The sequence below is a fragment of the Coprinopsis cinerea genome (genome assembly GCF_000182895.1).
Source record: "Coprinopsis cinerea okayama7#130 chromosome 3 map unlocalized cont3.3, whole genome shotgun sequence".
Taxonomy (NCBI): domain Eukaryota; kingdom Fungi; phylum Basidiomycota; class Agaricomycetes; order Agaricales; family Psathyrellaceae; genus Coprinopsis; species Coprinopsis cinerea.
Genome location: NW_003307542.1, coordinates 1,685,097 through 1,708,593, shown reverse-complemented (window position 1 = coordinate 1,708,593; position 23,497 = coordinate 1,685,097). Strand labels below are relative to the sequence as shown.

Sequence of the window (23,497 nt, the reverse complement as noted above, 5' to 3'; positions counted from 1 at the left end):
CGAGGAGGGAATTTTGAAAGGTCGCCTCGAGGCGCGGGATTGATCGAGTTACGTAATATACAGAAGGGATAAATTTTGTTCGGGCCCTTGGACCACAACTTTCACCCATCGCGCCCAGGAATTTTCGCTTGCTGCCTTTGCCGGTGTACATGCCCTTTACTCAAAATACTAGTGACGAGTCAGTCCCTTTTCTTCTTTGCCTCCCGCCACCGTCCTGACTGTCTCGTAGCTACCTCAGCGACCTAGTTTTCTCGCTTCCAAACCACTGAATACCCACGACGAGCCATGTTTACTCGACAAGCTATCTCTACTCTCCGACTCGTTCGTCTCTCTCGAGGCCTGGCCACCCATGCCAATTCTGGCCTCGCCGTGCCAGCCTCTCTGCACTTGAAAACAGGTCAAACGTTCAAGGGAACCTCGTTCGGTGCTCCCAGGAGTGTCTTTGGCGAAACCGTCTTCTCGACTTCAATCACATCATGTCGGTGCACTACCATGTCTCGAATTTATCTTTCAACTGACGGACATTCAACATAGACACTGAATCCATGACTGACCCTTCTTATCGCGGTCAAATTCTCGTCTTCACCACTCCCTTGATTGGGAACTATGGAGTTCCCCACAACGTAGCACCCTTCGATTCCCAGGACGTGGGGGTCGTCCTCGAGTCTCAGGGCATCCAATGCGCCGCTGTTGTCGTCGGCGACGTGGCCGAAAAGTTCTCTCACTACACCGCTGTCGAGTCCATTGCATCCTGGTGCAAGCGACACAACGTTCCCGGTATCACGGGTGTCGACACGCGTGCGATCACCACGTTGCTCCGTGATCAAGGTACCACCCTCGGACGTGTGGCCGTTGGTACCGATGCCTTGCTCCCGCCTCCTGCAGCAGAGGAATACTGGGATCCTTCTCTGGAAAACCTCGTCGACCAAATTTCCACCAAGCAAGTCTACGAGCTCAACCCCACTGGCAGCGTCAAGATTGCCATGCTCGACTTTGGCGCTAAAGCGAACATTCTCCGATCCCTTGTTCGCCGAGATGCTGCCGTCACAGTCTTCCCATGGAACTACGACTTTAACAAGGTCAGGGACCAGTTCGACGGTCTCTTCCTCTCCAACGGCCCCGGAGACCCAAAGCAGTGTATGGAGGCCGCTCTGAACTTGCGACGAACCATCGCCGAGTGGAACAAGCCTATCTTTGGCATTTGCATGGGTAACCAGATTATCGGTATGGCTGCCGGTTTGGACTCTTACCGGATGACCTTCGGTAACCGTGGTCACAACCAACCCGTCCTTGCCCTTGCCTCGTCTGGCTCCATCAAGGCTGGTCGTGTTTATGTTACTAGGTTCGTTGTTAATCGTCATTCGTTTCTTCGGTGCACTAACTCGCCTGTTAGCCAAAATCATCAGTACGCCCTCAAGCTCCAAGAGCCCTTCCCCGAGGGATGGGAGCCCTTCTTCATCAACTGCAATGATTCGTCCGTCGAGGGTATCAAGTCTACCGACGCGTCTGGCAAGCAGGTTTGGGGTGTCCAATTCCATCCTGAGAGCGCTGGTGGTCCTCTTGACACTATCGAGGTAAGGTCGTCGTTGCTCCAATTAAAGGCAGAATTCTAAACTTCTCTCTAGATGTTCACCGACTTTGTCTCGCATTGCAAAGCCCAAAAGGTTGCCAACTACCAGCCCGCAGATGTCAAGCCTCAAGTTGGTTTGGAAACTGAGGCGCCCCGAGTTGCTGCCACTGCTTAATCAATAGTCTGGTTCTATATTTCATACTTGCTTCCCTACTTGGTTATAATATCCTTGGTTTTCATCTGGCCTCGGTAATTTGGAATTTTTGTGTAGTTTTAACAGACAATGTATATTGTATTGCATGCCTCCTTTCCTTCCTGATCGTGCGAATAATTCCATCACTGTCGGCATTCGCATCACGACGGCGCGTTCGCCCTACGACCTCTTTGGCCATGAACTTCTTCGATACATGGGACATTGCTAGGGCTTCAACGCCCCAACCACCAACGAACGATGTTGCACAGCAGGCGCAGCAACCCAGCCTCAATGAAGAGGTCAACGAGGTGATAGGACAACTCGGTCGGTTCTGGGGAGGTTTCAGGGCGCAGGTTGGTACGCTTCATCACAGTGTACGACTACATTCACAGATAGGGCCTGGTAGAGCCAAAAGGTTTTGGAAACAGCCAAGAAGGACTTTGGAGACGTGGTTATCCAGGCCCAGAAGGAAATTGGAAAGCTGTCTGCGTCTGCACCACCGACTGAGGGTGAACCTTCAACAAGATCAGACCCTATTAGCGCTCCATCTTCCTCTGAATCGACGACTGGGGGAGACAAAACAACGAAGGATTCTGAGTCGGGCTCTGATTCGGTCGATCCATCAACACCGACTGCATCCACCAGTTCCGGCACCCTATTCTCCCGACTCCAAGCTGCCCTCCCTCCTAATCTCGTTGCAACTGTCCAAAGCCATATACCTGAATCCATCAAACATGCCTCGGAGAACGTTGACCTCAATCAGATCCGTTCAAACCTTGTCGCTGAATTCCAACGCGTTCAGGGTATAACACGGGCACAAGCTGAAGAATATGCACACAAGGGCGAGGCATATCTTCGGGAGGTCGTGAAAGAAGCCAATGAAGTCCTCAAAGACGCTGTCAAGATCATCCCCCCTTCTCCAACACAAGAACAATCTGGGCTAGTTTGGGATGGAACGGATATGTGGATGTTGCCTACGACTGAGGCCAGCGCTTCTGGTTCTGGAGGGAATGGTTCTAGTGCTGGACCTTCAAGACAGGTCGGAGAGATGCAGACTGCTGTCGCGTCTCGTGCACTTGCTCTTCTTGCTCGTCTTCAGTCGGATCCGACCATTCTCCAGCATGACCCTGAAGCGGAAGATGCTGTCAAGGATCAGTATCGTAAATGGCTCCAGGATGAAGTCGAATCCAAGGGCGGTATCGATGGACCCGAGTGGAGCGAGAAGAGCGCTGCGCTACTCAAGGAGAATACCTCGCTCTATGAAATGTATACTTCTCTTGGTATGTTCCGTTGAACATTCATTAGAGACTTTACTGATCGTTCACCTAGTCTCAGCTGAGCTTTCTAAGGAAGACTTTTGGCAGCGATACTTTTTCAGAGCCCATCAGATCAAGACCGAGGAAGAGAGGCGGAAGGCTCTTCTCCAGGGTGTGTGGAAACGCAGTGATGTCGAGTTCTAAACTGATGGCCGCTGCAGCTACAACTGAGAGTGACGAGGACTTTAGTTGGGAAGGTTCAGACTCGGAAGAGGAAGAAGACGATGACGAGGAGGAAGGCTCGGATACCGATACCTCCTCCAAGGCGTCTGCTCCTGTCCCTCCAGTAGGCAAGACGGTCTGTACCTTCGCTTTTGTTGCCGTAAGGCATCGTTCTAATGGCAATATAGACGCTCTCACCCAAGGACGCGACAACATCTGGGCGCCCTTCGAGTGAAGAAAGCTACGACGTGGTTTCATCAACGAATGCCAGTATTGCTGGAGAGCCATCCAAGAAGCAGGCAAGCACTACGGATGATTCTGATAGTGATTGGGAGTAGGGTCCTTGATTCGTCGAATGTATTAGAACAACCTATTAGCCGGACTTGGGACGTCCTTCAGGCGATGCTGAAAGTCCCGTTCTGACGAGTATGGTGAGCTTGAAGAAGAACGGAGAGGGAGCTCGAGGGATTGAAAGGATGGTCTCGCCGAGACTAGCGACTCTGTGGCACATCTAGCTATCCTGAAATCGATAGTAAAATGAATGAAGTTGAGGATAGGGTCGGTAACACGTTGAGAATCTGGATTCATCATTACTTGGGGGGTGGAGATTGTCTTTCTGGCGTCGTGGAGACAAGACACAGGTGCTTGCCTTTTTCCTAACGATATAGAACGCAAAAACCATCGATCCGAACGGTATAAAAAGTATGACAACAGAGGGATTCGAACCCTCGCCCGTGAAGACTGGATTTTCGATCGCATGACCTAATTCCAGCGCCTTAGACCACTCGGCCATGTTGCCTATGAAAGCTGACTTAATGTAATATGTATGGGGTACCGGTTAAAAAGCCCCTATTTCCCGACCGCGTGATCAGGCTTCCGTACTAGACCCGATGCCTGCTTCCTGGTACCGTACCTACGACACCCCATGGAGCCATGGGCGTTCACGGCCTTACAACCTACCTACGGGAACACAGACGAGCCCTTTCTTCTACTGTAAAGCTCGGCAGTCCTTCTCCAGATCGAGTTTCTATTGTTGTTGACGGCTGGTCGTGAGTCCTGTTCTCCAATTAAAGGATGATCTTTTTTGACTGTGCTTTAATCAGATTTATCTATGCGATATCAACCAACAATTCCAGTCTTCCATGGGTATACGGCGGAGAATACCACGAATTCAAACGGGCGGCAAAGGCCATCGTGGAGGCTTGGCTCCGTGTTGGGCTGGACATCCACTTCGTCTTCGATGGTTTGTCGCAGCAGATATCCTCCGGTTCAGCGTATCCAACCTCTTTTCAGGTGCCTACCCCGACTTGAAGTTTCCAACTCTCGTAACTAGGCTTGGGCAGAGCCATATCCAACCGGGCCTCCTCTTCTTCAGAACCTCGGTAGTCTCGCGATCAACCCCAAGGTCCCTAGCAGAGACATGGATGCTCCCTCCCCTGAGCTATTCAGTCTGCATAAACGCATTGAAGGAGGTTCAGGAGACCACCACCTTTCTTCACCTGCACTTTGCAGATGAAGAAGGTGATCCCTACGCAGTTGAACTCGCGGGTCGAGTTGGGGGCTACGTCGTCGGAAACGATTCAGACTTTGTAATCCTCAACTCTGAAGGATACCTGGGGTATATACCCATCGACGAAATGGTGTGGGAAGCGCCATCTTTAGAAGAAACCCCCGCAGTTGACGACGACGATGCTGACTTTCAGATCGTTCGTAAACCCAAGTTCAACCGGAAACCACCTGTCCCAATGGGCATCCACCCTCCCGAAACGGGGGATCTGAAACTCCACCTCACAGCCTACAGCCCCACAAAACTATCTACCCATCTCAATCTACCCGTCACCCTCCTTCCATTGCTCGGGGCGCTCGTAGGGAATGACTTCTCCTCGGAATCCGAAACGCACCGACGTCGACTCCAAAATCTATTCTTCGAGCGCACCCTTTCCCTTACACAGCGCATCGACCATGCCGCAGCAGTGGTGCGCTCCATTCTCACCCCAAGTCAAAATCGCCGCAAGGCGAAGCACGAGGTCGGGAGTGTCATGGACCTCATCGACAAAACTGTCAACGCCCTAATGGCGAGACACCTCACTTCTATGGGTTCAGGCGAGATTGAACAGATCATCAACGGCGTTGTGGAAGCTACACTGCAGTATGCTATTCCCAGGACAGATCCCCACGACGAACCCCTATGGCCTACCGAAATCTGTGCCCTCCACATGCCCTCCACATGCTCACTTCTCCCCATTGTTTCCCGTCGGCTTCTGGAACAGCTTCGAGCCGTCGACGAGGAGGATCAAGCCTTGCTCGAGATCCGTCAAGCTCTTATACATGCCTATAGAAAGGGTTCCCTTTCTCCCAAGGTTATGGACTCTCTCAACACCTCTTCTTCGTGGCCCAGACCTTTCCTGGAGCATCCAGATGTCGAGAACGTGAACCGTAGTATTGGAAGGCCCATCCGTGCATGGATATACTCTATTTTAGACGATGCTGTTGGACTGCCGGATCCACCCACCGCGCCCGAGGAAGACCCCACCGACTCCGTTCAGTCCGATGAAGAGGAAGAAGACCCCGACGAACTTATCGACGTGGTCGAGTCAGATTCAGAGCAGGAAGACGTCGACTATCTCGCTCCGTTAAAGGGTGAACTAAACCGCCTCCAGGGTCCTGAGGACGAATCCGAAGCTACAGAACCGCCCCCCTCTATCACGTCCTCCCATCCTCGCGAAAGAACAAGCCCTGCGATTGTTGCCGAGTACATCCGTCGAGGGACTCGCGTTGCCGCCGAAGATGTCGAAGTCCCTTCCTTGCAAAGTTTACTACAATCCGTCGACCTCGAGGACTTCAGCGAGGAGGGCAGTGCGCATCTCCTTTTACGTCAGGAAGACGATAGATTTACGGTCCTCCTGCGGGCCTTGAAATCTGACACACCTGCCGTTCGTGCGTTGTCGCCCATTGAATTAGCTCCCGTCCTTGCTGTTCGATGGACAGCATTGATGCTATTCCAGCGAAGCGAGGAGACTGGTAGCAAGGAGCGTGCCAGGGAACGCTGGGCCCCTATTGAAGCACGCTGCTGGCTTGCAACCTTCCATGCCGCCCATACCGAGTTACCCCAGCTAGATCTCAGCTCAGTCACCGTCGCTGATAGAAACATTCAGCTAATGGCCCAGATGCTCGTTGCATTGGAGTGTATCGATCAGCTTGCCCAAGTTCTGTTCTTAGAACAACGTGTGCCCTCGCCCGCTCATTTGCTGTCGGGAAAGCGATTCCACGCACTCCTCAACAACCCCGATGCTTTAGTGGACTTGGATGATTTGGATAGGCTGTGGGCTGCTGTGGGAGAAGATTTCGCGCCCGGGGTCTTCCAAGAACAAAAGACGAAGAAGGTTAAGAAGAAGAAAGGATCCTCGGATGCGATGCCTGCCACCAACGGATACGGGCGTCAAAAGCAATACAACTCAGCGGGTACACGGAAGGCTCAAAACCAGAGTTTTTTCGCTCTGCTCGATTCAGAGGCGATGTAATTGTGTTAGCTATTGGACTCGCCTACTTGTATTTCATAATTCACGTCACAGATATTGAAGTTATGGCGCCGGTGACTGTTAAACGCTAACAATGATCGGTGACTGGGTGTAAACGTTGAAGGCTATGTATCTTCTCTGGAGCGGCGATTCCCAGGCTTCTCGGAACCCTCAAGAGAGGATCTGGTGCTGGCTCTACAGCATTCGAGCGTTCAATAACAAGACTCGGTCAGCACAGCCCTTAGTGCTGTACAGTGGGCGCCGAGTACACAGGACCTGTTGAGCATGCACCAACAGCATGAACCATAAAAATTCAACTATCAGTGGCACTGCATCTTGCCTGTATATATACGGGAAGCCGGGTCCTCCTCCACATCCTACGTTACCACTCGAATCTATAATGTCCCAGGGAATGTACCGTACAGGACCACCCGTCCCGGCAGACATCATCACCTACCGACATAACTTCAAGCTAGTCTATGTCAAACCAGCAGAGACTTACGACGTACGTGAAGTACACCCAGCGCTTGACACCCATTAACGGACAACTTGCAGAAAGCCCTCGACATCGCCCAGCAAGAGTACGAAGAACTTTCCAGCGTCCCCCGACATCGAATAGGGTTCTCCGTCACCTCGACTTTTAATGGCCAACGCCAGCCAGTGAGAATCTCCGAGAGCGCGTGGTCGAGCGCCGTCGGGAGGCTACTGAGAGGAGAAGTCATCGACATAATCATTCGGGCGGACCCAGACGGCAAGCATTCCCCACCGCCCCAATACCTCGAGGTCCCCTCCCTGGATTCCAGGCCACTCGAGTCTCGAAGCAAGGCCAGGTGCAACTCGGGAAAGCCAAGGCCGTCAAAGTCGAACCCTGGCTCTCGGTCAACGTCTCCCTCTCCCAATGAGAAAGAAAAATCTCGGAGATCGTGGTTCTCGTAATTTGAGGAAATATCTGGCTGTTGTTGTTCTGTTCGTTAGATAACCAGAACCTAAAGACAAGCACAATATACGAGGCTCGCCGTTGGTTGCAGGTGGACATTCATGAGAAAGGGGAATATGTGTATTATGTCCACTATTTTTAGCCTATCATTGTAGTATATTAGCACAATCGAATTAATGAAGCCTGGAACGACGCTACGATCAAGCCTGTCCACCCGTTGTCCAGTATCCTTTTTATGAAGTCCTGCTGTGTCGAAGTAACGCTTTACTCCTAAACGTGGCGTTGTATTGCAAGAGGTTGTTGATGTCCCGAACCCAGTCATCTTCCTTTCCTGGGCCGGCGCCTTCTCGGTGCTGCATTTCAGCAGCAACCTCAGAGTCGATGATCGAAGATCTGTTGATACAGGGAACGGGGAATGGCGATGCTTGTACGGTTACGGATTCTCCAGGATTCAAGATATGTGAAGTGCGGCCGTCCATAGAGACGCCAGCGGGTGCTCTACTGCGATCTCCTATCTACAAACAGTGGGCGCCAGCGGTATAAGTATCAATTACATTCGATCAAAACCAAGTAAGTACGTACCCGGAGCGTTATGATGGACGTTGAGGGGAATACCAGTGGTCTGAATGATAGACTTCGGGGACAGATGGGTGTCAAGACCAGGGCGCTTAGTGAAGGATGCACTATAGGTCCACCAGCTGAGAGGGAATATGCTGTTGAACCTGTGGGAGTGGATACAATGAGGCCGTCCGACTGGTGTGAAGTCAGAAATGTGACATCCGCAGGGGCGGTAAAGGTACTGACCACTGCCTCTGTGAGGTGTTGTCCGTCTACAAATATATCGATAGTGTTGAGATGAGGGCTTGCTCCCCTGTGTAGTGCAATTTCATTCATCACCTGCCAATCTAGAGAACAGAAGGTCAAGAACGGGTGAATGACGGAAGAAGGCGCGGCACAAACCATGATCGTTCTCCTTCTTCTGGAGTTCGTTATCATAGAAGGCACAGGCGAGTCGCATGCGGTTCAGAATTGTAGCTTTTCCCGTAAACACGCTTTCAAGTGCTTTGGCATAGTCGTCCATGTCTAAAGCCAGGGTCAGCCAAGGTAATATCTAGCGTGAAGGGAGAACGCACGGAATGGCAGCAGGAACCCTAGGGTACCCATTGAGAAGCTTAGTACGGGAGGTACCGCCCCTGAGCTGAAAAGCGAGGATGCATGCAGTATTGTCCCGTCACCTCCAAACGTTACGACCAAATCAATGCCAGTCGAGTTAAGACCTGCCGGGAACACCGATGTAAGCAAGTCATTGCGAAACGTGCAGGACAAACGGGGCCACCTGGCTTCCAGACTTCAGCTCCATGTGGGATATCAGGTCTGTCTTCATGGAATACCCTGACATCGGGATAGTTTTCATGGACATGTCTAGAACAAGGTAAGCTGTCGGGACTTTGAGATTCCAGGACTGACGTACTCGAGGAAAGCGTCAATAGCGAGTATTACTGGCTGTGTCCGTAGTTTGTTGACAATAAGGATAGTCTTTGGAGGGGCTTTAAGTTGCTTTTCCGGGCTGTCTTTTCATCCAAGTTGAACGTGAAGCGACAAGAAATGATTGAAGAGGAATACTGACGTCGGTGGACGACTTGTGGATGGAATTTGGAACGAGGCTTTGGAGGAATTGTATGATCTCTTTTGAAAGGGAGTTGGAAGACAAAGGGTTGTCCGGCGGCAGGCGAGAGGCGCCAGTTGCCTCAGCGACCGAGGTAATTGACGGAAAGAAAGCATCGTTCCCTGAGTCAAGTGCAAGTTGCCGCCGGAAAAGGACCATGTGGTAAACCCACGTGACAGGAATTCCAGGTTGAACAATTCGTCGCGAATAATTGAGCGCGTCGTCTCTCGACCACCTCCTTCGATTCTCTGAAATCGTCAAGACCTTTATCACTATCAAGATTCCACGATTTCAAGGGTGATTTTGTAGAGAAAAGTGACCTGATACCGTTCAACGAGTCCCGCGAAGCTCATAGCCACAGATACAATGGGCCGCCGTACGACTCGATCCCAAGTCACTTTGCCCGATGAAATCCTCCAGGTTTCTCAGCATTCGCCAATGAAACAGGCGAGAATGTCAAGGAATGCAGCAGCGTCGACAAGCAAAACCAGCCCAGACGACATGCTCGATGTCAGCGGCTCGGAAGACGAACTTTTGCTCTCCCCGAAGAAACGTGCCAACACACCCCCGCCGACCGCGACAGGGAAGCGGTCAGCGTCGCCCTCCTCGGAGAATGGACTGGCAGAGGGATCTCCGGAAGAGGGTAGAGGATCGAAACGCGTCAAACGGGATGCGGAAGAGTTGCAGGAACCCAGGACGCACGAATCGAAAACCAGGGCTGGGACCGCGCATACAAGGAACCATTCAGACTCGAATGCCATCGCCAACAAACGGTCAAAGCGTCAGACGTCGAGGTTACGCTCCGAGAAGCCTAGATCAATCGCCAGCGACCAACCGTTGAACCGTGAAGCTTCGTTACCTCCGGATGACCATGGACGAGCTCAATCTGTGCCATTGCTGTTCCCAGCGACGTATTCCTACCCACATATCGACCTGGCCAACCTACCTCCTTCTCCGACACGTAGCAAGCCAAGGTCACGCTCGCCGTCTAAGAGTTCTAAAAGCTTGACCCCCAAGATGCGTATAACACCTCTGCCTGTTGTTCCAACCCGTTTGCCATCCATACCGGATGAATCGACACGGGAAATGGACGTGGATCAGGATGCACAGTCCCAACCCCAGGAAACTGAAGTGGACATGGTGGAACCATCCTCAGAAACAGTGTCGGGCAGTCCAAAGGAGCGGGAGCCTCCTTTGAAAGTGATCACCGAAGTGTCAATACCATTGGAACCATCCGACCAAGTTGGCCCTCAAGAGCCAGAACCTGTTACCCCAGTCGCAGAAGATGATACGGCCCCTCCCTTGTCGCCCCTTACTCCTGCTCCCGAAACCCCTTACCCTGTAGCGAAGATCCCGACAGCGGTGACGATTACGACTCAAGAAACCAAGGTAGCGGTCAGTCTCAAAGTATCCTACCCGTCAAATCTGAAACTGACACGAAAATGAAGTCCGTGAAGGAGAAAACATTCCCTTCGAAGCCTGCCAAAGAAAAGGCACCTCCCCCTGCACCTCCCAAGATCGACAAAGGCAAACAACCTGCAATCATCCCCTCGAAAACCGACAAGTCAGCGCCGCAGCCCGACAAGCAAAATCGATTGCGTCGGCTGACCACCGCGATGCCTCGTCCCACTAAAGTAGCACCCCGTGCCATGGGCTTGAGCACTGCGCCTCCAACTGGAAATGGGTCGGAACCTTCTTCAAGTAAGATACCGATGGCGGGGACTATAGGCACTGGGCCTCGCAATGCATTCAACCTCTTGATGAACAAGGCGGGCTCTTCAAAGACGCCAGCTGCAGAAAGCAAGACTTCTGGCTTTCAGCAAAAGGTAAAGAACATCTTCAACGTGTCCTCTTCGTTGGATAAGGGAAAGGGAAAGGCGGGAGGGATCAAGGCGAAGATGAAAGGAAGAGTAAGGCCTGAAACTCAAGCTGCACCTGCTCTGATTCCAGTTCCTATGGACGAAGACGAAGAAACACACGCCAATCTAAACGATGAAGAACCTGTTCCACCCACCCCTGACGAGGATGGTCAAGATGATGCCCCTCGGCCAGAGACTTCAATATCGAGACCCGCCTCTCCTCCAGCACATCCAACACAATCGGAACCTGTTCAAAAATTAGCCCAGACGAAAGAGTCGATTCAACCTGAGGTCCAACCTGAGGTCCAAGTTCAATCTCCAGAAGAGGCCGTCACTGCGAACGATGTCACCAATCCATCCGTACATCCACCCACGTCGAACGGAGAGCAGGACGATACCCTGATTGCTCCAGAGCCTCCTCAAGACGTCGCGATGGGGGAACCAGAGGCGGAGCTCGATGTTCCTCTATCAACCGAACCTGTGACAGTTGAACCAGTGCCTCCGACTACTGAGGAACCTGAACCCGAGCCCGCCCCAGCAAACCTTGAAGTCCCTCCAGAACCAGGACCGTCGAAAGCTGCAGCGTTGGGCAAGAAACGAGTACCCTCAGCCGTGCCCGCCGTTGGTCGCGTTACGAGGAGCAGTTCAAACCGGAAAGCCCCGGTCTCTGAATCGAAGCCTCCAGGTATTGGCATTGCGACCTATTCTGACCCGTAACTGACTTTTGAATGTTTAGTACCCATGGCGAAGACGAGACAGACCACCCTCAACTTCGCAAAGGCTACTCGGTCTGCCTCCCTCAAACGAAAGACTCCTGCCAATGATAAAGCTACGGAAGATTCCATCCCCACTGGAGACACTGCAGCCCCGTCGATATCTGTCAAGGCAAAATCAAAGTCTGGTAGTGAGCAGAAACCCGCCGAGGAACCTACGGCCGGCCCTAGTCGAGCACCACTCGCTATTGAGACATCCAAGAGTCTACCCAGAGGTTCTCCAATGAAGGTCAACGAATCCCCTGTTCGAAGATCGCCTAGGAATCTTGCCACTTCACGGTCGACTCCCTCGCTCAAGACCCCCTCGTCGTCCCCCGCCAAGTTGAGGAAACCTTTCCAGTCAACGACGCCCGGTTCACCATCGAAGAAACTTGCTCGCTCTGCGTCCATGAACGCTGGTCGTCGAAGTGGTGAATATTCCTTTTCGAAAATCATTTGCGCATCTGCTAATATTATCGTTCTTTGAGCAGCCAACCTGAGCGAGAACCGGTTTGCGAAAAATGGATCCACACTATCTACCCTTTCAAACGCCTTGGAGCAACTCCGAATGCCCGCGCCTTCTCGGCCGAGTACGAGCATGGGCTTCAATCGCGACGGCAATGGGAATAGTGATGATGATGATTCTGTCGAACCCAAAAGCCAAACTCAGGACGACTCCGCTGTTGGGAAGAAGACGGTAGGAAACTCCCACTCGACTGGTGCTGTCGGACGGTCTGCGACTCTCGGTGCCAACCACTTTTCCAAGGCAACAGGGCTTGCTAGACCACCTGGACGAGGTCCGTTTGCAGGCCGTGCAATGCGTGGGCGTCCACTGTTTGGTGTTGGAACAGGAACCCTTGGGCGAAGGCATACGGCAAAGGCAAGCAAGAACCCGACGTTGCCCAGTGTCATGGGTAGCCCGGTGAAAGGTGGGGGTGATGCCGACGTTTCAATGACATTCGACGACCAAAACGCCGTTCAACCTCTCAACCTCGGAGGACCTTCAAACCAGAATGACTCGGCATTGGTTGACGATATGGACGTTGAAGAAATCGAGGTGTCTAATGGGAAGGGCAAGGAACGCGCCACAGATTCGGACGAGTATTCGTCTCGTCGGGCGTCGATGGCCTCTCACTTCCTCGCTCAATCTGTTTCTGCATTCCGGGAATCCGAAGCAGCCACTACAGGCGGGAAGGGACTCATGGGACCTCCACCGCTACCCTCCACCGTCAAGCAGAGCTCGAACAACTCTTTACCCTCTACCGCTGCAACGGCTGGAGCTGACGACACCTCGTCCAATGGTACGCCCCCGGGACGGAGAAGCACTCGGTCAGCGGCCCTGGCTGCTTCTCAGGCTATCGCAAATGTGGCTGCTAGCTCGAGGAGGGCGCCTCCCCAAGAGGAGAAACCTTCACCGGATGATGCTCTCAAGTTCCTCAAAGACTGTAGGATCTTTGTTGATGTCAGAACAGAGGAAGGGGAGGAGGCCGGTTCCCTGTTTGTTGAAATGTTGGAGGTTGCTGGCGCTCGGGTATGCTGTCAATATGGTCGTGGGTTAGTCCAATGACTGATTGCTTTTCGTCTAGCTGCTTCAACGCCCCGGACAAAGCTGCACTCACATTGTCTACAAGAACGGTTTGCCAAGTACGGTAAACCGTTACAAGTAGGTATTCTTTTGAACCATCGTGGTCTCGTTGGCTCAGTACACATTATCCAGGATGCTCCGAGATCCTAAGCCACTGGTCGTGGGTATCGCTTGGGTCGTAGAATGCGTTGAACAACGTAAAAGGGTCCACGAGGAAGAGTACCTGATTGATCTCGAAGTGGAAAGCCTCTTCCAAACCACCGGCAAACGTCGTCGTTCAATGATTCCCAAGCTCATCTCTCGCGATTTCCTCATGGAAGCGGGACCTTCTGGAGACGCAGCAGGAGACGAATCCAACGACGGAGACGTTAGCATGGACGGCTCGACATCTTGTAAGTGTTTTGGTCTCTCAGCGGAACGAAAAGTACTCATTGAACTAGCTCTCGTGGACGACTTGACCCCGCTCGAACGAGCCCGTAGACGCAAGAGTGCCATTCCGCCTCAACTCTAATTCCACCCAATTCAATCCATTCTACGCCCCGCGATGATTTTACAGTAACGATCGAACCTGCTACTATGTTAACGACTTTCTCTCGAATCCGCTCTTTGTTTACGCATTTGTTATTCCCAGCAATTGAACAGCCCTAATTTAAATGACATACAATACATACCCTTCTTGCATTCATTTCTTCGAGCCCGATTCTAGCTTGACATTTTTGAGCGTAGTGGTTGCGTTTATTTAAGTAGCATGCTGACATTTACCTTCTTTTCATTAAGTGCGATGTATATTGGTAGCTAGTCTCGGGAATAGGAATCCTTACGTGTTCTGAGACTGAGGGTGGATTCAATATTCTGAACGCTGCACTTTGGAAGGACCCTCCGGCCACAGGGTGACGGTCTCACTTGGCACTGCGGGCCATACGAGTTCATGAGACTTGCATGGATACGATGAGAAGGTCATCACCCGCATCCTCGAGAATTCCACGAGGATACCACTGTTTACCTTGGGCACTTTGAATCTCGTGGTATCGCGCTTCAGTTCTCCATCGAACCATCGATGGTGGCTGAATACATGAGAAACCCCTTCGGAAATTCTGGAAGATGTCTGTGTAAACGTATCAGGACGACATCGACACGTCGACGTCGCCCTCGGTCAATGTGGAGGCAATCTAACGCGGTCCCGAAGCATTGCGTTCGAGCCAAGGTCACTTGGACGGCATTGCGGGGCTGGAGATCGCGATAATCGCATGCCCGGGGTAGTACATATGCCACACCAAGTCATCGGAGACGGATGGTTTGGAGTTACGAAACCGCTTCAGAGAGAGATCAGCATGAAATGGTCTGGGAACGAGTGGATTCCATACAAACGAGGGGGCATAGAATTACACCTAATGTACATACATCCAGCCATTACAAAAACTCGGAAACGAAACTGACACTACAGAAACAAAACCTATATGCATAATGGGTATAACGGCTCCTCGAGGGGGCCTCAGCGGACAAACGGTGCAGTGTTGATGATCAGCGGGGCCAGTTTCCTTCTTTTCTCCGCGTTCGTTTCTTTGCGCTTCGGTGGTGGTACCATGAGGAAGGGTACCTACAGTCTCCCGTCAGAAAATGCACGGGAGTTACGCGAAATAACTAGGGAGACGTACGCCAATGTGTGACATGAACTTGTTCATATCTTGAACATGAGCTTCCAGCTGGACGTCTTCTTCCTCCACATCAGATTCTTCGGGAATGCTAGGTTGCTGACTGGCAGCTGTTGCCGCCTTGGACTTGTTCGATGACGCCCTCCTTTGCATTTTGGGTGCCCCTAGGTTCGCTTCTTCTGCGGTCGGAGACGGTGTGGTGCTTTCCAATCCATATTCCTTCAATAGAATTTTCGTCGCATCAGGACCGAGTGCGAATAGAGACTTCAGATCTTTGGGAAACAGAGCCGAAGGCGTCGGTGCTACGCTATGGTTGTTGTGTTGGTAACTCTGGCTTCGAGATATGGGCCCACACATTCCGGAGAACGCTGATGTGGAACGTCGGATAGGTGTAGGTGCCGGTGCACTAGAATGATGGGGATAAGCAGACAATGGGTAAGCGCTGTTCAGTCGGGAACACGGAACAGAAGTAGCAAGGTTGGGGTATGGAGATTGCTCCGGGGTAGGAAGAGGTCTCAATAATGGTCGAAGAGGAACCTCCAATGAGGCCGACTGTAGACTAGCGTTATATCTCCGGGCCTCCCTGTATTATACGTTAGCAAGAACCTTGATCAGAATGCGAGAGGTCTTACGAATTGTGGATGCTGGATTTAACCTCTTCAATCTGACGATGATGAGCTATCAACTTCTCCCGCAGTTCCCCAGGAATTTGCGCCATTAACTGCAAAGGGGGGTCAGGCGTTGATGACGTCCGTTCAGCTCGTGACATACCTCTCCATGAACCTTGTCTTGGACAAGTTTCGAGATGGTCTCTCTTACTGATTCGCGCATCCTTTCCTTGATCAATTCAGTGAGTGCAGCCTTGACCTTGACTGCTAGTGTTTGCTCAACAGTCTCAAGATCCGCCTTCTGACGAGCAATCTGCTTTTCGACCTCGACGCGAAGGAGGTCGATCTAAATTGAACAGGTGATCAGGTTCATCCAGACATACCCAGAGACAGGACATCCATACTTGCTCATGGACTTTGATGTCCACACCCAGCTCTTGCATGCGGCTGCTTTGCTCTTCGAGCTCACCGATCGTGGTGGATAAGTTCGCCAACGCTTGCTTGATGGAGGCCTGGAAATTGGCAAGGGCAAGGAGGTCTGGTGATACAATGGCTGTCGCATTCAGATTCAGCTCTTCGGCAGGGGACTTGGGCGAGTTAATGACATCAGAAACAGACGGTAGGGGGGCTCTCTGGGACGGCGGGGAGGCTGGCGGGGTCGTGTAAGCTGCATGGCTGAGATTCGGCTTCTCTTCTGAAGAGGGACCCTGGGTGGACGGGCTAGGAGTAGGCGGTATGAAGATCGATGGGATGGGCGGCCTATCCTTTCCCGTTGGTGACAAGGGCGACTTTAGATCAACTTTCGAGGTCCCCGCTGTGGTGCTGGTGGAGGGCTTCTTCTTCTTGGCCATGTCGGTTTGGATCCTGACCAAACTTAGCAGAAACTAAGCGGGATGTCGATTGCACAGTCGTGAAACAAGTGAACAAGCGAGAAAGGGTCTAATGGGGTCCTTGAGGTTGCTGGCTGGTTCTTGAATGTTGACGTTGTGAAGATCACGGTGACAGTGGGTGTCTGGCCACGAGGCCTCCGCGAGGCAAGTCATCTACGCGAAAATGACCTTCCAACGACATCACCACAAGTGCAATTGGACGGCTGGACGCAGAGCACTATGTCGTCCTCGTCATCTGTTGTATTACCCGTCCAGGTCGACATTGCATGATACAGTGAAGGCAAAGTTCTGGAGTCGGCCAGGTCGTGAAATAAGTGCTCATGACCGTATGAAGCTTCGAGATCCAGCACTTCGGATTAGGTCGGGCAATATGAGAAACCAGGTGGAAAGACACTGGCTAACGAGCAAACTGGAGCATTAAAAGATAGAAAAGATAGAAAAGCCTTGCGTCCTGGCATGTCGTCCATTTCAATCTCCGATTCAAGTCGAACCGGGTCGGTGACCAGCGCAAGGAAGCACTCTTTCCAGGAGACCTGAACTGTGTTTGGTGCTTTCTCGAATTTGCAGTTCAGAGCCAAGGCAAAAAGTGTCTCTTCTCCCATAGCTATTGTCTAGACGGTCCTCGTGACCGTTGAAATAGTGTCTACACTCTCAACAGCTTCTTTTCAAAAAGGAAAGCTGTTAAGCAACTTCGGCGGACGCCAATCCATAATGGTCGACTTCCTCAGTTCCAGCGCCAATTCCAACGCGATGGTCGCACTCTTATCTCGTTTCTCGTGGGCAACTGCAAGGCGTTTGGAGCACCCTGTTGCTTGTCTTCTGGATTTGGGCAGGACGTAGTCACGCTCAAGATGGCCCACCCTATCTGACCTTGTCCTCAGAATTTATGTTGACACTTACGGCAACGACCTGAGGTATGATACAAATCTGCAAATTTCCGGACTGAAGCGACTGCTGACAAGATTTCCCGCTTTTCGACTTACCCTCGAGGGGCCGCGCCACGATACGGAGGCCTACCCGTACGCTCTTAGCCCCTTCGTGCCTATAGTATCTGCTGGGCCAACACTATGATATACCTCGCATATCCAACGCGAAGAAAGACTCGATTGCGTATTCCTTTGCTTCTTGCTTCGACCCCGCGCTCCACACCAGCTATGTTTAGGTATTGGCTCTGGAACTCTCGGGCATACTCATCCGCTGTAGGACATCGCTCTACCTCCGAATCCCGCTGCTTCTCTGCCAGTGGCTTGATGTTCGGTTTGTTTTTGCAGAAACACGGGATCCAAAATAGTCAAATCTTCTGCTTCTCTTCTTTCACCAAATACCGTCACCAGGCGGGCTAGAAATGGACCCTGTCATCACATACGGTCGTTTGGAAGTCCTTCGTTGGGCTTTCGCCTCCCCCTTTACATCTTGACTATCGACATGGCCATTGGTCGAACCTGTCAAATCCGACTGCATTGACATATTTTTGTCGTCAACCTGTTTGAACCGGGACCTAGAGCAGAACTCGGCAAGCACAGTGCTGCCCTCACACGTCAGAGTGCAGCCTCTTGTTTTCTTTCTGGACGACGACTCACGAGGATCTGTGGCTTGTCCTCGCCTGATACGACTGCTCGTCATTTTCCGTCACTTTGCCTTCTGGAATCTGGGGTATACATTATCACCCCAGGGTGCGGTCTGGAGCTTGGTGTCTTGACTTGGATGGGATGGCGAACATTGTTTGAACGACATTCGGACTCACGAGCCGTGCTGCGGGTTCTGAGCCAGTGGAAGCTTGGGTCACGAGGGCAACAGGGGCTGCCTCAAGGCCAGGCCGCCTAGGATTACCGAAAGACCCGTCCATGTGGGCTAAGTCGATGGGTCCTCTTCTTGCGGCTCGGGTATATAGGGTGTCACAACGTCGCCGCATGTTCCAAGAGTTCTAAAGATGTCGAGTGCCGCTCAACAAACGCTCGAATGTGCCGTCATAGGGCTCCCTCTCTCTTCATTTTCATGAAGAAGGGAAGGGCGGAGTCGATGTTTGTCGGCATTCTCATGCACAAGTGGGACCGGTGAGCGTAGCACGTTCTCGACGATGTCCAATCGCTCTGACGCATGTCGAATGAACCCAGGCTTGCTTGCGCCCACACCCAGTCTTCTCAGTGTACATGTACGTGCCCACCAGTCATCCATACTACCGAGACCCACCCGTTGATTTACGTTGGACGTTGACGGGAGAAAATCCACCGCTTTTTACGAGATTCCTCGCCCTCTTCCACCCGTCCTCAACCCACGATTGGCTGCTCGACGCTACTTCGTCCCATACCGCGGTGCCAGTTTTACGTTTAGACATTTTCCAACCGTTCAAACGACCTTAAAACCGCGTGCCAGATAGTACTACTGACGGCTAAATACAATGGCCTTTTTATATCCACGAAAGCTACAGGTTACAGTGGCGAGCCTTGCCGCCCGGATAGCGACAAGTATACGCGTAAGAGTCAAGTTAATTCGACGCCTGAGTCGAAGCGGACAGAGGCTTTAAAGCGGTAAGGTTCGTTCGTAAACTTGGGCCGGGGTTCTGTCAGTGAATGCGAGAAAAATAAGGCGATTGACAGTCCCTCCTCTCTCATGTTTCCCGGCGAGCCCATAGTTCCGTTCGCTTAATGGCGTACAGTCTATGGCGTCAATAGTCACCGTGCCGACGAACTCAATGACCGCCGTAAAAAATATACTTCCTTGTCATCCTCCCACCCGCTACACACCAAGGTCCAAACAGGTGAAAAAAGCCAGTTCGAAACAAAGAAAATCTACAACACACAGGTTTATGCACCGGCTTCAGGGAACCACCTTAGCTGAGCAGGGTCCGAACAAGAGCCCGACCAGAAAGCTCAGGGAAAGACCAAAATGGTCAGGTGAGGGATCAGCGACAGAGCAGAACGCCCCTCACCGGGGGTCGGGAGTCGGATGTGCATCGCGCTTATCGTAAAAATTCCCATATACGTTATTGCGATTCCCCAAGCCTGAGCGAAAGCTCCCAAGTGGGCGTGATTTGGCTCGATAAGTGTGTGGAGGCGGCGGTGTGATTTCGTTTTGATGAATGCATTGCACCGGATGAGAAGATTCGCTTTGCAATTGGGTCCCCCCAAAGTCGAGAGATGACAAGTCCAGAAAGTCGGTGAAGCTTGCGTGCAAATCAAAAGACGCGTTCTCTGAGCGTTCAGGTACCGCCGGAGCAAGGTTGAAGCATTCTGAAACGCACATACCCAGACCAGGAACGCGATTTCAAGGCAAAGCAAGCACGGCGGTGATAGCTTCGTTGATGTGCTTTTGATTGATAGGTATGGTGAGGGACGAGCTGCAAGGTAGTTGGAGTCTGGCGTCTCCCGAAGTTCAATTTCGCCGTGAATCAGAGTGAATCATCGACCGTGCGCCTACGATAGATGATTGGATAAGGAAATGAAAATTCGTTTGAATTGGCTTCAATGCTGCGAGCAGCGGACTACCCGACAACAAGAATTAACAGGAGAATATTGTAACGATATATCGACTACACATTTACTTTGTACACTACCGACGAGTCAAGCAAACGGACAGGATACGAAAGGAGACCCCGAAAGAGTGTTTAAGGAAACGGAATGGCAGGAAAAGATTGACAGGGGCCCTTTAAAAGTGAATAGGGAGAAAATGTTACAACGAGAGGCCTAGGAATAACAGGTTAATAAAGGTAGTTATAAAAACAAGGCGAAGGTCGAATAGGGAATTACAGGTAAGTAGTACATAAGTGTTAAAATCCGGTCGCGAAACAGCGTACAACGGAGATACGAAAAAAAATCCGCAGAGAGAACGGAACGAAAGGAACGAGAAGCGAATAGCAAAAAGTGAAAAAGAGTAAAGGATTGTGATGTTTTGAGCGCTAGTGATGAAGGATGTGGAGTTGTGACCTGTGACCGAGGGGGAGGGATAACAATGCACGGCGTACTGCTGGGAACGAATGAGCGTGATGTGATGGCGAGTTGAAGGAAGGGAAGGAAGTCGGATGTGCGATAGGAGATGCATGGCGCAACCTGGGTGTAGAGTAATTGGTAGTTGATGCGATTAAAGAGAAGAGAGAGCGTAGCAGTAGTTGGCTGATGGATTAGGGGCGAGCGAGCGAAAGCGAATATTCCGGGATAATAGAATTCAAGACGATGGCGAAATGCTGAGAAAATAGGGGTCCGACGAGGCCGTTGAAGCGAGCTAGAAGTCGAGGATGTACCTTCCTTGATATCAAAGCGTGTCCAAGAAAGCAGCGAGATTTCCAAGCAAAAGATGGGGGCGAGTACATGGGAATCAAGAATAGGCAGGGAACGCCTCAGCGTTGTGAGCCACGCTGTTGTCAATCGACGATAAAGCCGACATGTTAAGCGAGTCGTTGTAGACTTGATACAAGGATGGGTTCACGGGCACAGTCGTACCATCCTGAGTGTAGACGTCCGAAATGGCAGGATACGTCGGGTTGAAAGGCCCTTGTGAATGTGACGAATCACCACCTTCTACATTGCCTTGATAGATTAGCGTCGACGATTCTGAGGATGGGGCAGCCAGATCGCCAGAACTGGGTTGAGAAGTCTGGTCTGTTCCAAACGCCAGATAAGCGGATTGATTATTGTCCTGCGGAGTCGTCATTGACGGCGACTGGAAATACACTTTACAGTCAGTTCATCAAGAATCTTTACTGGATTAGTAGTCGGGAAATTTTCAATCACCTTTTCCGGTTGGCCTTGGAGTGCAAAGGCCAGTTCGCTGGAACGTGAGATGGGCACCGTTGATGGAACAGCGATGGTCGCAGTTGCTGGATCCAGGTTGCTTGAGGGATTGTTCTGGCCCGAAATTGCAGTCGTCGGTGAGGGATAGGGTTTGTTACCGGCTAACTCGGGAACCACGATTCCTTGGGGCCTCGCAATACCAAAGTCTTCCTGAGGATAGCCTAGTGGGCTGTTCTCGGTTAAACTATAGTGGGCGCTCGAATCGAGTTCAGGAAATTCGATGAACTGGCCTGGGGAGCTGTGACAACCGTTTCAGTACATCCAAGTTCCAGAAGGTGGGATGGCGACGAGGGGCGGTCGTCTCTCGCCATCTCCACGGATAGAAATAACTCACCACGAGTTTCGACGACCATGGATATCTGTCGTCAGATTCTGATCGACTCTAGGACCTCCGATTTCTGGGTAGTACGAACTGGCGATGCTGGACTCGCTGGTCGCGATGGAGACAATCGAGCCAAATCTGGAGTAGGCATCGTAGGTGGGAGACATGCCGCCATCGTCTTCACGATCGTCTGTTCCAGGGAACGAGAACGACCGAAGCGAATCGGGGGAGTTGCGTTCGCTATCTGCAGAGCTCGGGGAAGTCATGGAGGGGGTGCTCGCTGCACCAAAGGAGAAGTTGGGTGACGGCAGGGGACCCGGAATAGGCGAACCCACTTGACGCGAAGATACGGCATAGAGATTGCCATCAGGGAGGGATGCGCGACTGTTGATGTAAGGAGTGGTTGCCGGAGCAGGCGAGAGTGCAGTTGTTCGAAGGACCAAGCCCAAGCGCCGAGAGTCCATGGAGGATCGACGGATGTTTACATGAGGCACGGAAGGACAGTGGTGGAGTGGAGGCCGGGCGGAAAACTGGCTAGACACGCGGTTTGTGCTGAAACGTCCAGGAGACGCCACCCCAAAACGTGGTCCAAACAAGGCACTGTTTTTGGTGCGGGCGATTGGGGCGTAGGGGTTTGAGGCCAGGCGCTGCAGACTGGCGTCAACTGATCGACGGCGTGAAAGGGGGTCGAACCACTCGACTGACGACGGACTATCCAACGGTGTAGAATCTGAGGAATGCGGGAATGGGTTCACAGGCAGAGAGCCCCTGCGGAGGCTGTACAAATCAGAATTGTTGAAGAGAGACGCTCGGGAATTGTGACTGAGGAATGTTGCGCTATCGGGTGGGCCGTCGACGGGCGAGTCCTGCCAGGCTGGAGGGTTCAACACATCCGTGATGAGGTGCAGCTGAGGGGGGGATACCGGTTTGCTGACTACCGAGGCCTTCTGGTGCTCCGCGACATCAACAGGAGGCGTCGACGCTGTGCTGGTTTCCTCCTGTTTGAGCGCCTCGGGGCTCTGTTGCGATGATGATGACGGCGACGAAGATGATGGAGAAGTGGGGGGTGCGTCTGTTGGTGAGGCGTCCTTGCCAGCAGCTGCAGCGGCCGCGGCCAACTTGGCTGTCTTCGTCTTTTCTTTGGCACGTCTAGAGAGAGATAAATTTGGGTTAGGCGTCTGGTGCGAGGGACAATATACGCGTAGCTCACCGATTCTGGAACCAGACCTTGAGAGGGTAAAAGTTTAGACAAAGGAAATGGTGTAGAGGATAGCCCGACTCACCTGCACCCCTCTCGCGGTCATATCCAGCTGCTGTGCGAGCTCGTTCCTCAGGGTGGCATTGGGTTTTGTGTCGCGTTTGAATACGGTTTCGAGGACCTTGAGCTGGGCGCTGGTTGTGCGCTTCCTGTGCTTGACTTCATTGGGTGTGTAGGGGTAGAAGGCGCGGAAGTCGACAGGGTCGTGGTGGGGAAGAAAATGTTGTGTGTCGTAGCGCATTGGGGTGTGGAGGGGATAGGGCTGGGATGGAGCAAGTTGCGGCGGCATGTTATAGGGAAACTTGGTCACGTTGAGGAGAGAACATGGAGAAAGAAAAAACGGGCGAAAAGAACGGCGAATCGATCCAGTCCCAGATCTCAAAACCGAACTGAATCCGAACCGTGTTGCCAGGAACACCCGC

General features: G+C 52.1%; 9 protein-coding genes and 1 non-coding gene across 10 annotated transcripts; 5 read left to right on the top strand and 5 right to left on the bottom strand.

The window, feature by feature from the left end:
- Positions 1-285: 285 nt before the first annotated feature.
- On the top strand, positions 286-1,745 carry CC1G_01969 (carbamoyl-phosphate synthase; the record flags this gene model as incomplete). Its single annotated transcript, XM_001830281.1, has 4 exons — positions 286-478; positions 535-1,342; positions 1,394-1,574; positions 1,626-1,745. 4 exons carry the CDS (start codon positions 286-288, stop codon positions 1,743-1,745), a joined length of 1,302 nt encoding a protein of 433 aa, XP_001830333.1.
- A 215-nt stretch (positions 1,746-1,960) lies between these two features.
- Positions 1,961-3,579, top strand: CC1G_01968 (hypothetical protein; the record flags this gene model as incomplete). Its single annotated transcript, XM_001830280.2, has 5 exons — positions 1,961-2,116; positions 2,170-3,043; positions 3,093-3,191; positions 3,241-3,377; positions 3,430-3,579. 5 exons carry the CDS (start codon positions 1,961-1,963, stop codon positions 3,577-3,579), a joined length of 1,416 nt encoding a protein of 471 aa, XP_001830332.2.
- Positions 3,580-3,946: 367 nt separating this feature from the next.
- CC1G_20056 lies at positions 3,947-4,040 on the bottom strand. Its single transcript has one exon. It is a non-coding gene; the product is annotated as a tRNA-Leu (tRNA).
- A 134-nt stretch (positions 4,041-4,174) lies between these two features.
- Positions 4,175-6,845, top strand: CC1G_01967 (hypothetical protein; the record flags this gene model as incomplete). The annotated part of the gene is made up of 3 exons (XM_001830279.2): positions 4,175-4,290; positions 4,345-4,484; positions 4,535-6,845. 3 exons carry the CDS (start codon positions 4,175-4,177, stop codon positions 6,760-6,762), a joined length of 2,484 nt encoding a protein of 827 aa, XP_001830331.2. The 3' UTR covers positions 6,763-6,845.
- A 314-nt stretch (positions 6,846-7,159) lies between these two features.
- Positions 7,160-7,695, top strand: CC1G_01966 (hypothetical protein; the record flags this gene model as incomplete). Its single annotated transcript, XM_001830278.1, has 2 exons — positions 7,160-7,264; positions 7,315-7,695. The coding sequence occupies 2 exons, from the start codon at positions 7,160-7,162 to the stop codon at positions 7,693-7,695; spliced, it is 486 nt and encodes a 161-aa protein (XP_001830330.1).
- Positions 7,696-7,929: 234 nt separating this feature from the next.
- Positions 7,930-9,521, bottom strand: CC1G_01965 (NADH kinase; the record flags this gene model as incomplete). The annotated part of the gene is made up of 8 exons (XM_001830277.2): positions 7,930-8,211; positions 8,279-8,449; positions 8,501-8,601; positions 8,657-8,779; positions 8,830-8,973; positions 9,033-9,118; positions 9,168-9,267; positions 9,320-9,521. 8 exons carry the CDS (start codon positions 9,519-9,521, stop codon positions 7,930-7,932), a joined length of 1,209 nt encoding a protein of 402 aa, XP_001830329.2.
- A 207-nt stretch (positions 9,522-9,728) lies between these two features.
- CC1G_01964 (hypothetical protein) lies at positions 9,729-14,069 on the top strand (the record flags this gene model as incomplete). The annotated part of the gene is made up of 7 exons (XM_001830276.1): positions 9,729-10,757; positions 10,811-11,906; positions 11,958-12,404; positions 12,465-13,504; positions 13,560-13,636; positions 13,691-13,950; positions 13,999-14,069. 7 exons carry the CDS (start codon positions 9,729-9,731, stop codon positions 14,067-14,069), a joined length of 4,020 nt encoding a protein of 1,339 aa, XP_001830328.1.
- A 981-nt stretch (positions 14,070-15,050) lies between these two features.
- CC1G_01963 (hypothetical protein) lies at positions 15,051-16,669 on the bottom strand (the record flags this gene model as incomplete). The annotated part of the gene is made up of 6 exons (XM_001830275.2): positions 15,051-15,155; positions 15,214-15,616; positions 15,671-15,793; positions 15,843-15,931; positions 15,982-16,164; positions 16,223-16,669. 6 exons carry the CDS (start codon positions 16,667-16,669, stop codon positions 15,051-15,053), a joined length of 1,350 nt encoding a protein of 449 aa, XP_001830327.2.
- A 1,353-nt stretch (positions 16,670-18,022) lies between these two features.
- Positions 18,023-19,043, bottom strand: CC1G_14186 (hypothetical protein; the record flags this gene model as incomplete). Its single annotated transcript, XM_002911607.1, has 4 exons — positions 18,023-18,163; positions 18,453-18,632; positions 18,776-18,798; positions 18,899-19,043. The coding sequence occupies 4 exons, from the start codon at positions 19,041-19,043 to the stop codon at positions 18,023-18,025; spliced, it is 489 nt and encodes a 162-aa protein (XP_002911653.1).
- A 1,976-nt stretch (positions 19,044-21,019) lies between these two features.
- On the bottom strand, positions 21,020-23,364 carry CC1G_01962 (hypothetical protein; the record flags this gene model as incomplete). The annotated part of the gene is made up of 5 exons (XM_001830274.2): positions 21,020-21,364; positions 21,436-21,733; positions 21,830-22,966; positions 23,028-23,044; positions 23,101-23,364. The coding sequence occupies 5 exons, from the start codon at positions 23,362-23,364 to the stop codon at positions 21,020-21,022; spliced, it is 2,061 nt and encodes a 686-aa protein (XP_001830326.2).
- Positions 23,365-23,497: the final 133 nt, after the last annotated feature.